General features: G+C 36.7%; 1 protein-coding gene across 4 annotated transcripts; it reads left to right on the top strand.

The window, feature by feature from the left end:
* Positions 1 to 4,459: 4,459 nt before the first annotated feature.
* Positions 4,460 to 12,791, top strand: mlc1 (modulator of VRAC current 1). 4 transcript variants are annotated; one of them, XM_084125053.1, is made up of 14 exons: positions 4,460 to 4,565; positions 5,356 to 5,528; positions 6,683 to 6,703; positions 7,144 to 7,388; positions 7,479 to 7,568; positions 7,652 to 7,705; positions 8,123 to 8,224; positions 8,515 to 8,616; positions 9,188 to 9,256; positions 9,347 to 9,463; positions 9,560 to 9,616; positions 9,779 to 9,901; positions 11,154 to 11,306; positions 11,613 to 12,791. In XM_084125053.1, the coding sequence occupies exons 3-14, from the start codon at positions 6,685 to 6,687 to the stop codon at positions 11,691 to 11,693; spliced, it is 1,212 nt and encodes a 403-aa protein (XP_083981179.1). In that variant the 5' UTR covers positions 4,460 to 4,565; positions 5,356 to 5,528; positions 6,683 to 6,684; the 3' UTR covers positions 11,694 to 12,791. The 4 variants fall into 4 exon arrangements, with proteins under 4 accessions (XP_083981179.1, XP_083981177.1, XP_083981178.1 ...); XM_084125051.1 differs by lacking the exon at positions 5,356 to 5,528 and having other exon boundaries at positions 4,469 to 4,565; XM_084125052.1 differs by lacking the exon at positions 5,356 to 5,528 and having other exon boundaries at positions 4,481 to 4,565; positions 11,157 to 11,306.
* The last annotated feature ends 171 nt before the right edge of the window (positions 12,792 to 12,962 follow it).

The raw sequence follows: 12,962 nt of genomic DNA, 5'->3' as shown, positions 1-12,962 counted from the left end.
CTCATGCTTCTTGTCTTATTTTATAGTCAAGGGATATTTATTCTGGATTTTTTTTTTATAGGCTGGAGGTCCATCTTTTTTTCTTTTCTTTTTTTTGCTTGTGTTGCAGAACCCAGATTTTACTGTATATTAGACATCAAGTGGTGACCCAAAACCAGAACTATCTATTGCACAAAATAGGTTTCTAAATGAATATTGAATTTCAGTGGTTTGATGCTCTCTGCAACCTATAATAAACATTTTCTCCTATACCTTTTAAAATGTAAAACACCTATTTATTTTATTTTTTAATTAATAAATATGTTAATTTAATTTATGTTTAAAAAAATTATGTTTTTTGCCATTTATTAGACCTTGTAGCCCCGCCCCTTTTCAGCGCTGCTCTCGTCTTTGCTCTCGTCTCGTTGTGTTCTGTCTTCGGTTTGTAAATGAAGCATGAATCTAATCAGAGCCCGTCATATTAGACATTCTCTGATCTAATGGATTTATGAATTAACCGCTCATTTTAAAATCTTCCCGGTCTACTGACATTTGTTATGGTATCCGCTTCAAACATTACAATGCTCATGATAGCTAGTTAACTCTACAATAAATAAACGCACTTTACCAGCTAATTACTCTTTGACAACGATGCCATAGAAAAACAGAGCTACCGCAAAAACGGAAATTCAAAGACAAATTTCTAAAGATGGCTGCATGAGCGCTTGTTTTTCTCATGGGTTCTCTTACACAAAATAAAAAGGTACGTTAATTGCGACTTTTACCTTTACCTTTTTTTCCTTGTAATTCTGACTTCTTTTCTCTGAATTGTGTGATATAAACTCGCAATTGCGAGTCATAAAGTCAGATTTTGACTTTTTGCAATTAGTCGCAATTAACGCAATTAGTCGCAATTAACTTTTACATTTCCGTGGTGGAAACAAGCTTAGGGGATAGTGGGGTGAGTTGTGCCAGTTTTTACTCAAAGTGACTTTAAAGTGAGGCCATGGCAGTAATGCATTCAACTTAAGGATGTACATATATTTCAGGATGTGGTGCATCCCTGAGAACAATAACTTTGGATTTGAAATAAATTGTTTCAGAAATATAGCTCTTGGAAAAAAAGTGGTCTCATGGCACAACTTGCCCCTGGTGCGGGGGAAGTTGTGCCTTTGGGGGAATACAATGGGGGTAAATTGTGCCAGTGATTTCTGAAGTAAAACAGAACATTTTAATGTTATGAACCATAATGCTATATGAAAGCAAGATAAATTCAATACAAAATTACTCATTTAAGGTTTATTTAGATATTGTCACCCTGGAATACCATAGCATGCGTTTTTCCTACTATGGTCAATTGCATAGGGATTTTGTATTGAACATAACTCTGGATCACAGTGTCATAGAGACAAGGGGGCGGGCTCATTTTACTCAGACAACCAATCAGTCCCTCAGGATCATTGTGAAGCTATCAAGCTACGCCCTAGCAACCATTTAGAGCACCATAGCAACACAATATATGATATTTGTGAATCATTTCAGGCAAAAAGGCTTTGGCAATAGATGCCTGTTGACAGTGCTGTTTGTCAATTATGTAACATATAAGAATAAAGTGACTAGGCTCATTTCTAAACATCCTATTGTGATATAGGCCACTTAAAAACGGAATAAAACTTCTCTTTAATAACATAGTGCAAACTCAAAACTGAAATCAATGTTAGCTAAATTAAACAAATAACAGGCAGGCCCAAGTAAAACAATGATGAGGCATGCCCATCTCCTCACTTCTCAAGATTATCCCCTGTGAGTATGTAGGTCTAGGTGGTCTGGATCTGGCACAACTTAACCCAGGCCCTTTGGCACAAATCACCCCGGACCCACAAGTTTGAAAAACTAGCATGATCCAGCAGTTAAGAGCTAACATCATGCTAACTGTATAGACTCATTGTGTAGCCTACTAAAGCACTAAAACATGTGTGAAATGTTTTCAAACTTGTCTATAATTGTTCAGACACTACAATCAAAAAACCTTAATCATAGAAATTTTACTTTGAAAGGGAAAAAACAGTTTTTTGCACTAAAATATGCTTAACTCTCATGCCATGTGTCTCTTCTTTGGAGGACGAGTAAAAGTGATTGCTTTTCAAAATGATGTGGTCACATGACCAATTTCTTCTATTGTTTTCCAGAAACAAGGGTGGAACTACTTCCCCCCCTGGCACAAATCACCCCACTCTCCCCTACATAGAAACAAGCTGCCTTCCATAATAATTGGCTATTTATTTTGTTATTATAATATATAAAATTAATAAATAAATTGCAACTTAATTTATTAAATAAAGAAATAAAATGGCAAAGAGATAAATAATTTTCTCCTATACTTTTTAAATTTAATAAGGCTATTTATTTTGTTATTTCACGCATGACTATGGTTGGTTTTATTACTTGCATTTAGCATTTCCACCCTTAACCTATGTCCAGGATCAAAACAGACCTGTGAGCCATAGGCTCCTCACCAGCTGAGAACCACTGAGCTTAATAATGCTGCTTGCTGGATTTTAATGCTGCTAGCTGATTTCTCTTGATTTCTGAGAATGTTTTTTGTAACTTTGGAGCGCAACTCAGCCCTCAAGTTGTTTGCACTGTGTTAAAAAAGACTTAATCTCAGCAAACCAGACAATGTTTACAGGCACAACAGATGTGATTGAGGGAGAGGGGCAGCAGGGGAGGAGAGAAACATGAAGGAATGCTATGAAAAAGACGGGGATATATGAGTCAGAAAAGTGAAAAGAAAGTGGGATTTAAGGAAAAGGAACAAAAGAAGCATTGTCCTTTTATGTGGGAAGTGGTTACCAAATGGTAAGGGGTCTGGGCTGAAGAGACACAGTTTGCAGGCTAATATAGAAAGGACCTGCGAGTTAGAGATGCCCTCCATTATGCCTTTTAGTTTGTTTTACTTTGACCCCAGATTGCTAATGATTTACAAGAGCTTTATGAGAATATTTTTCATATTTTAAAGGTTAAAAAGGTAGGGTAGGCAACACTTTTTGTTATTCTGGTTTAAACTCTCTTCACATCCTGATAGCAATCAATAATAGAAGGTCTAAGTCTAAATATATATATATTTTTACTACATATATTTTTCTGTGGAACTCTCAGGACCAAAAAAAAAAAAAAAAAAAATGTCCATCCATCCATCCAGACAGGCAGTCCAGTGTCCTGTCTGCCTGTCAACATATGTATTTCCACCCTGCTCGCGCAGACATCACACGTCATCAGCGTGTAGTTGTAGACAGTCAGTCACCGGGCGGCGTAAACAAACAGCAGCCCCCTTTTACAGTTCCTCCTGAACCAAGACAATGAGCTTATGCTGCTCTGTGAGTTGTTTACGTTCATTATTATTGAAATGTTTTGTGCTTTGCTTTGCAGAATCTGCTTTTGCTGTGGTTGACCAGCTCGATGTGTTTTGGAGGAGGCGTGGCTTTCAAGCGCGCTCTGAAGGGAGGGTGGGATCTAATGCTGCATTCACATGTCTTAATTACCACAGTCTCAAAATGACAACACGTGACATTATATTCAGAGCTGTTCACGTCCTCTGACTCGGAATTATGCGTTTCAATGGCACCTCTAGCAACACCTAAATTAATCCGTAGCGGTCAGGTGGTACAGGTAGGAGCTCTCAGACAATTCCCATCTTACAAGCTATAATTACAAGCGCTACGAGGACATGAACGCTTTTTACAAGAAATCACATAATTGCAGTAATTATGGCATGGCATGAACGCACCTTAATACTTTCAACGCTAGCTTGCTATTGTTAGCCTCTCTTAAATTGCCTACCCTACCTTTAAAGGACCACTAGGTATTTATGGTGTGTAAGTTTTCCCATCAGGCCACTATAGAAACATTTTACTTATGATTTAGGTGAAAATAAAATAAACATTTAAGTTTCTCTTTGCTACAGCCCACAAACTTAACACTCTCTCTCTTGCCTCATAAACCCCTAAAATGCCTATTTAAAGCTAAGTTACAGTGAATCAATAATGCTTCTGCAGGGATTTCAGTGGTTTGCCATGCCTCTGGTGTGTGTGTGTACGTGTCCACATGAGCGTGTGATCTTTTTGTTGAGCATATTCAGAGGGCAGTGAAGTGTGGTGGCCAGCCACTGGAAGGGGGCTGTTTAAATGGTCTCCATGGATACTGCCTTTCAAGGACACTTTTGAACAGTTGCATTGCAACAAATACAGCCGTGGGAATTTGTACACATACAGTATGTTCACTCTTCTCTTATTTATCTCTTTTATACCTATAAACCAAACAGTGGTACACAGTTATATTTATGATTCTCAAAAGAAATGGATTGGATTCAATCACTTCAAAGGTATGTGTGACAAAATACTGTTTATGAGCCCACTGGTTATAGAAGCTCTATGGGACGTCCCAATTCTCTGGTCTGTTTTGTCCACTCCAGTAAAACAAAGGCACAAGTGGGAGGGGCCGAGAGAGAAGTGCAGGACTGCACAGCTTTGAACTTGTTATGCACAAGAACTGTGTATGCGTATCTTGTTTTCTGCCATATACTACAGGTCAGTTTGGGATAATTACAATTGTTTGATGTTTTCGAAATGGGTCTCTTGTGCTCTTAAGACTCCATTTATTTTGGTCAGTAAATACAGTAAAAATAGTAATATTGTAAAATATTACAATTGAAAATAACTGTTTTTTTATTTTATTTTAATCTTTTAAAATATAATTTATTTCTTTGATGGCAAAGCTGAATTTTCATTTTACAGCCATTCTTCATGATCCTTCAGAAATCATTCTAATATGCTGATTTGTTGTTTTAGAAACATTTAGGGCCTATTATTATCAATGTTAAAACAGTTAACGCTGATTCATATTTTTGCGGAAACTTTAATACACTACCATTCATAGGTTTGGGTTATGTAAGATAAAAAAAAAGAAATTTTCTTCAGCAAGGCTAAATTAAATTGATCAAAAGTGACAGTAGAGACAATGTAATGTTACAAAAAAAAATCGATTTGAACTTTCTATTCATCAAAGAATCCTGAAAATAGTGTATCACGGTTTCCACAAAAATACACAACTGTTTTGACTGGTAGTGTACATGTACTCACAAAAAGAAAAGATACATTGTGGGTGCCTGTTTGTGTGTGCACATGGGACATTCTTTCTCTGTGTGTATGGCAGCGAGGGGGTGTTGATTTATGTGTGAGTTCTCTCATTGAGTTGAACAGAGCAGTAAGAGGCTCTGGCCTCAGTCAGCAGCCCCTGATCTGAGCCCCATCTCCGCTCCATTTGCATTCACTGGCTAAAACTGGCTGGCAGGGCAACACTCGCAACTTTCTGTTCCAGGCTTTGAGGCGTTCCAAAAGTTTTTATTGACTTGGAGTGGAGGGGACAGAGAGAGAGAGAGTGGAGAGAGGAGAAGAACAAGAGGAAGAAGATAAAGTACAACTAAAACCTTAGACTTCCTCAGGAACAGGGGAACAGGTGGGCTAAGCCGAAATAAACGAAGCTGGAGGCAGGTGAGTGGGAAGCAGAGATTAAGATAAAGAGGGTTGGAGAGATAAGATGAATGAATGGAGGGAAGAAAGTGAGGCTCAGAATGAAGTTGTGGAGCATAGGCTGAGGGAGGAGGGGTTGGTGTGTTTTCAAACTTTTTTATGAATCATTGCCTTCATGCATTATCCCCGCACTGTATCCTCTTTATTGCTCTGTGTTCCTGTGGCTGTTTACGTAATAACGTGAAAGTGCTTTATATTCATTGTGCGTGTGGGTTTTCAAGAGGGAGCTGTTTGATTGCATTTTATTTCTTTATTGTTGACCAAAAATATCCCCCCCCCCCCCCCCCCCCCCCCCCCCCCTCCTCCTGGAGATGGAGATATTGGTAGTTATTAGTAAAACACTCAGAGCTCATATTATAGGTCGCATATGATGATTTTATCACTTCAGAGATGAAAATAGTGCATTTAGTACAGTTTTGTGTTCTTGGAGCTCCTTCAAGGCCCTGCTTTCTCTAAATTGTAAAAAATTGATTTTTCTAAAGTGGGTCACTGAGAGGAAAACTCAGTAGGCTGCGGTTATGTCACTAAAGCCAGAGTTTTATGGTCCACCCTATGTTGTCTGAACTGTGTATAATTAAGGAAGATTTTATGAAAATGTATTTAATGAAACAAGATGCTAAAAATTGGAGAGAATATTGACCATGTGTGTGATTGTCATTAGTTGTTTATGTTGTTGTTGTTCAGAATGGCTATAGGGATGATATAAAAAATCTGACCAATATCGTTTTGCAGATAAATATTTCCATGTTATGGCTGACATTAAAATTTGGCCTATACATTCATTCATTCATTCATTTCTGGGTGAGTTTCATTTAAACCGGGCTATGGTAATGGGTTTTTCATGTATTTCAGTAGTTTAATTTGTTACATTGTACGTTGTGTTGTTACATTGTTGAGCTGGAGGAAGTGTCTAGGGAGAGGGAAGTCTGGACATCCCTGCTTAGACTGCTGCCCCCGCGACCCGGCCCCGGATAAGCAGAAGAAGATGGATGGATGGATGTACATTGTGTTTGTTGTTAAAAAATCCAATAAACAAAGCTCAGACCTACAGTAACATGGGAAACAATGAGTTGAATAATGTTTGAAAATTGTAATTTCTGTTTTGTTTTTTACAGAAATGATGGATGGCAAATTAGGTAACAACCCACATTAATATCCATTATTATTAAATATACAATATCGGCCAATATATTTACATTCATGTGTTTGGCAGACGCTTATCCAAAGCGACTTGCATTGCATTCAAGATATACATTTTATCAGTTCATCAGAGTTCAATCAAACTTGCTAGCTACAGGAATGCAATCCAATATATATTCATGTTTAACACTATGTTTAATGCTTCAAACATGTAGGTTTGTGATTGGTTAACCTTCAAATCCACTTAGAAAAGTAAAAAGTGTTATGTATTGAATGCCATTTAAAGGCAATATGGATGAGTCAAGTTTGTGTCACATGAGGATCACATGACAATCTGTCAATAGTATGTAAGCCGTATGCTTTACCTGCTTCTGTAAATGTTTGCACTCAGTGCTTTTTTTTCAATATATGTGATTTATATGCATTGGTTCTCTAGGGGTCATGGATATCAGGATGCAACGAGATGAGGCATCAGCCCAGGAAGTGTTCAGCTATGCCCAGATGTCCACCCTGGAGCGAAACAGTGGGGTAGGGACGCTAAGTCGGCATCTGGAGCGAGAGAGGTTGGAGAGAGACAGCTACACGGTGGATGTCAGGGCCAGTGACCTGCAGCTGGATCGGCCTGGGCCGTTACATCCCTGCTTTAGCTACAGAATCTGGCTGTACAGCGTTGTCATAGGGGTAAGAGCTTTGGCTCAGCAGATTTTCACTCCTGTGGCTAAGAGACTTAACACACTGTTTTTCTTAAATTCATCTGTATCTAACCTCCAGAGCAGCTTGCTGATAGCGGCAGCTTTCTCTCTCTATATGGGTAATGTGTTTCCAGCTGCAATGGACTACCTGCGTTGTACTGCTGGATCTGTGAGTGTCTCTTCTACATACTCATGGATGAGGCCACTGGTCAGTTTGACATTGTTGATGTACGTTTTGTTTGTGGCTTGTAGAGTATTCCAGCTGCAGTGGTGAGCTTTGCTATTGCCAAGAACAGACAAGTTGCAGTAAGTGGATATTTTTTCCAGAAAATAAATCACCAAATCAATGTAGATTATTCAGTAGGAAAGTTATGACAAGGTTGTCTGTAGTATTATATTGCACAGCTTTACAGGTGAACATAAGTATCAAACACACTCATCTAAAATCTCTATTTATCTACTCATCTTTATTGGAATAACTGCTTTACATACAGTAATGTGAAACTATCAATATAACTATAATATTTATTACATTAATTCTATAAATCAATATAATATTTAGTCAAACATTGTTCATCAATCACGTTTTTGATTCATATGGATATAATTCAAGGTGTATTCTTCTGTATAATCACCCTGATTGAGGTTTTTTTTTCTTTTGGTGGATAAATACTTATTCATATTTTTTACAAATACAGTAAGTAACCTATATTATGTTTACAGGTCTCAGACTTTCAATTGGTCTACGTGTCATCCTTTGCTGTGACAACCACGTGTCTGGTGTGGTTCGGATGTAAACTCGCCATTAGTCCCTCAGCCATCAATGTGAGAACATCACAACTCTAATACCCCTAAAATGTTTGTCAGGTAACCTAAAAAATATGTGTTTCATGTGGTAATATCCAAATTAAATGGTTTTGCGCAAGCCTAGTATATTTTATAATATGACAATAGCAAAGCAAAAGTCATTTTAAAGGATTTGGAAGAAGTAAGGTTTATTTATTAAATAAACTGCATGTTTACACATGTTACAGTGCTCTACAGACAGTAAGCTATGATGTTCATGTAAAAATATATACAATTTAAAACAGTTACTGCTGTCTGTCATCCTAAAGATTAACTTTAACCTGCTCCTGCTTATTGTGCTGGAAGTGCTCACGGCTAGTACTGTTATCCTATCAGCTCGCTCAGCGGAGGACTGTTGCAGACACTGCAAGGTGTGTATATTGTGTTTCTGACCTTTTATGTGTATCGACTGACTGCAGTATATCATCATTTTTGCCTGTGTATATGCAAATTGTGTTTAATCAATCAGAAAATGATCTACGATATTTCATTATGAATTGTGCATGCTTAGTGGAAATTGAAATTTCTAAGAATTATCTTAATTTTCCATCTGACTCTGCATGAGACACACTGTTAAATAAATCCGTATAGGAAAATGTAAAGCTACTGGTCATTTTCTGCCAGAACACTATCCATTACGTTTGTGGACATTTCCTTAAAACCCTAAACACAATGCAGTGCGTAATGGTACAGGTTTAACACCTGTGAAAAGTTAATGCAGTACATTGGGTCCTATTTTTTTTACAGACTTTTCTTGCAGTCTTAATGCAAAATAACTGCAAAATCCTTTTATGCTAAATCCCTGCCAGCTATTATCACCACGTGAGATGTCTATGGCTTACTGTATTTGTCTCTAGCTTATGTGATTTGCATTTTATATGTGCTCGTGTTTCTCTGCTCTTTTTCTTATCCTCATTGCTATCATCCATCTCTTTCCTCCAGCCAGTGTCTGATGGCCCTGTGGTTGCGACCCCAGCTTCGTTCCCCACACGTCTTCTCAAGGCTTATGCCGTGAGTTGCCTACAAATTAGATATGTGTCTGTATCCGCTGTAAATCAACACAAAGAACACTGTAGATCTGCTGCTCTTTCTCTGGTGCAGGTAATTGAGGTTATACTGGGCATCGCCGCTGTATTCGGAGGAATTATTGCTCTCAATTTGGGTGCTCTCCTCCCAGAGCCATACCTTTCTGTCACTTTCTTCTGGATTCTGGTAGCTGTGAGTTTAGCTTATTATATAAAATACGATTCCATTTCAGATTATAAATGATTTCGTTCGGTTCTTGATGGTGGTTTGTGTGTGATTCCTCTGCAGTGTTTCCCCAGTGCCATTGCCAGCCATGTGGTGGCAGAATACCCCAGCAAGAGTCTGGTGAGTCACCATCAGGGTCTCTCCAGCAATAAAGCAGCGCTATCAAACGTCCCTAGAGGACATTCTCTATTCTCATTCATTTAGCTGCCTGCATGCTTTCTCTTTAGTGTGATTCTCTCTCTCTCTCCTTATTTTTCTCTCTCTTTCTTTCCACTGCTGTAGGTGGAGATGCTGATTGCTATTAGTAGTGTGACATCACCACTGCTTTTCTCTGCTTCTGGATTCTTGTCCAGCAGTGTGATTAATTTTATTGAGATCTTTCTGCATGAAGTGACATTAGTCAAGGTGAGTCATTTCTGTGCACCAAATAAAATAAAATAAAATAAAATTAGTTCCAATATGTCAGATTTGAACCTTTTTGACTCCTTAAAGGGATAGCTCACTCAAAAATTTGAATTATTTACTCGCCCTCATGCTGTGTTGTGTTGGATTACAAATTTAAGATCTGCTGATTCTACATCCTGACATAACATCACATGAAAAACTAAGGTGAAGTACATTGATATCAGATTTATGATTCTGTTAAAATGAGGTTTCTGCCAATCCTGTTCTCTTTATTGTCAGTCAAATGAGCCAAACTACTGAGAATCTCAAACTAAACTAAAACTATTTTAAAAAAATTGGTAATTGAAATAAAGCTGAAATAAAATAAAATATAAATATTGGATGAAAAACTTGAAAGCTTAAATGAAAATTAGAATGTTGCCTTGGCAGCTAATTGAAATTAATATGTTTACACTGAAGTACTAAAATTACTAAACCTAAAACTGAAATGAAAATTAATTAAAGATAATTATAGAAAAAAACAAATGACAAAAGTAACAGTAATACAATTTCTAAAATTAAAATGAACTCAAAATGAAAAATATAAAGGTAATTCAAAATAATAATAATACTATAATAGTAGATAAATAATACTAAAATAACATTGCCCTCTTGTTCTCCAAACCCAATATGATGTTATTTTTCTATGAAAAAAAACATACTTTCCATATGACAGTTCATAGCGAGCATGTCTGCCATAAAAAATATATATAAAAAAACACCAAAAAAGCATGTAAACTTAGTCCATTCATTAAATATTGAAACTATTACTCTGTGATGAAAATATTCTGTGCTGCAGTAGTGAAATCATGTTGGATATCAATGACATCATCAAACATCATTGCTTCTGACATGTTATGTGACCAAACAGTATTTTAATTGAAAGCTGCTCCTTATTTTTAAATCTATTTCTATTTAGCCTTTATTTTTATTTTAGTCATTTTAATACTACAACTTAAACTTATTTATTTAATTTAGTTGCCAAGGCAACATTTCAAATTTTCATATTTTTTTTTTTTTTCATCTTACGGAAAACCATTTTTAATAGTTTACAATAACAACACTCCTGAATCAGTTCAGATAAGAAACATATAGGTTTTGGCCGGGTGAACTATCCCTTTAAACTAGGAATTCAGATACATGTTCACCTTCACACCCATCTTGAAGGTTGTTTGAAGCATGTTAAGTATGTGAATGTATGTTGTGCATGCAGCAGACGTATGACATACTGCTGCTTGTCCTGATGGGACTGCTGCTGGTGCAGGCGGTGCTGACGTTAGCCACCGTAATAAAGTGTGCTTCCTACAAGAGCCAGCTCCGCATGGGAGGTACTGAATGGGACACGCTACACAAAAAGCACTGTGAGGTAAACACACAAACATACACCCTTTACAATGACTGACAGGTCAATTTAAGAGTACAGGAAATGTTGTACTGTGTGCGTTATATGTGACTATAACTGTGCAGATGATGTTAGCAAAAAATTAATAAAGGAAAACTGTACTGTACGGTGTCAAATGTAGCATGAAACACAATCACACTGGAATGGCAGAGTTGTTCCGCTCCTTTGATTCCGTGAAAACACACATGGGGGATGTTGTGAGTAACAAAGGAAGATCTCAAGGTGGTTGTTGGACCATTTCTTTTCCACCATCTCATTCTTTTCTTACAGCAACACACATCAAATGGCACACTAAGGGATTTTGACAAAGAAAAGGCCTGGAAAGCAGTGGTGGTCCAAATGGCCCAGTGACCAAAGATACAGGCAACAGAAGGAAATACACTGAGAAAGAAAGTGAATGTACAAATAGGGAAGATGAGAATGTCAGTTGGAAGAGAAGCATCACTTTTCGGGGTATGAAACTTAAGAGTTCTGTCATCTGATCTGTTACATTTATGAGTCGTACACCACCGTTCAAAAGTTTGGGGTTGAGACTTTATTTGATTTTTTTAAAGAAATTGATACTTTTATTTAGCAAAGATGCATTCAATTGATCGAAAGTAAAAGCAAAGACATTCTCATTGTTATATAAAAGTATATGACGTCTATTTCAAATACAAGCTGTTTATTTGAACTTTTTAGAAAAAAATTAATACATATCACAGTTTCTACAAAAATATTAAGCAACACAAGTGTTTTCAACATTGGTAAATGTTTCTTGAGCACCAAATTAAGATATTAGAATGATTTCTGAAGGATCATGTGACAAAGTTATTGCTGATGAAAATTCAGCTTTGCTATCACAGGAATAAATGTATTTTAAAATATATTCAGATAGAAAAAAGTTATTTTAAATTGTAAAAATATTACTGTTTTTACTGTATTTTTAATCAAATAAATGCAGCTGGTGAGCATAAAAGACATCCTTAAAAAAACATAAATTAATTAACGACCCCAGACTTTTAAAAGGCAGTGTGTCTGTCAAAGATATTACTGAATGACAGTTTAATAAGTAAAAGTCAAAATGTGGGATGGGTTTTGAAAATCTTCTGTAAAGATCCTTAAACTTGTGTCTCACAATCATGAATATATAGCCTACCATTCCAGTTTGAAAATAGAATCATATGTGATGCTCGAACGAGTTTATATGCAAATAAATGGTGAACACACCATGCTTGTACAATCCACAGCACTTGTAATGCATTATTTTGAAATCCCATAGGTTGGATGTTGAAAGAGTAGGGGACCTAATATATGATGCATTTAATAATTCTAACACACTTTAATGGACCATAGTGCTGTTCACTACCTTGCTGCGGGCAACCATTTTTACTTTGTTAGATTTTATTTTTGTATAAATATGTGCATCTTGTGATGTTATTGTAGATCAATAAAATTTTAAAGACTGTTTATGTGAAATGTGAATACTAATTATTCCAGATAGTGACGTAACAGTTTGGTATGTTTGTTCAGGTTTTAGTCCAAGTGCAGTTGGAGTCTTGAATAAATACAGCAAAAAAGAGAACACTGAACAGGGTTGGACACATGCAGTTAACGGAATAGTTCACATCAAAATTCTTA

Source organism: Abramis brama (genome assembly GCF_963993115.1).
Source record: "Abramis brama genome assembly, chromosome: 9".
Lineage (NCBI taxonomy): Eukaryota > Metazoa > Chordata > Actinopteri > Cypriniformes > Leuciscidae > Abramis > Abramis brama.
The sequence above is the reverse complement of the archived record's forward strand: the minus strand, read 5'-3'. Positions and strand labels throughout refer to the sequence as shown.

Bases quoted from the DNA above. Each gene is read 5' to 3' on its own strand.
- mlc1 (XM_084125051.1), top strand. From the start codon at position 4,517: ATGCACAAGAACTGTGTATGCGTATCTTGTTTTCTGCCATATACTACA. The intron at 6,704-7,143 runs GTAACAACCCAC...TTGGTTCTCTAG, and splicing joins AATGATGGATGGCAAATTAG to GGGTCATGGATATCAGGATG. The intron at 7,389-7,478 runs GTAAGAGCTTTG...TCTAACCTCCAG, and splicing joins TGTACAGCGTTGTCATAGGG to AGCAGCTTGCTGATAGCGGC.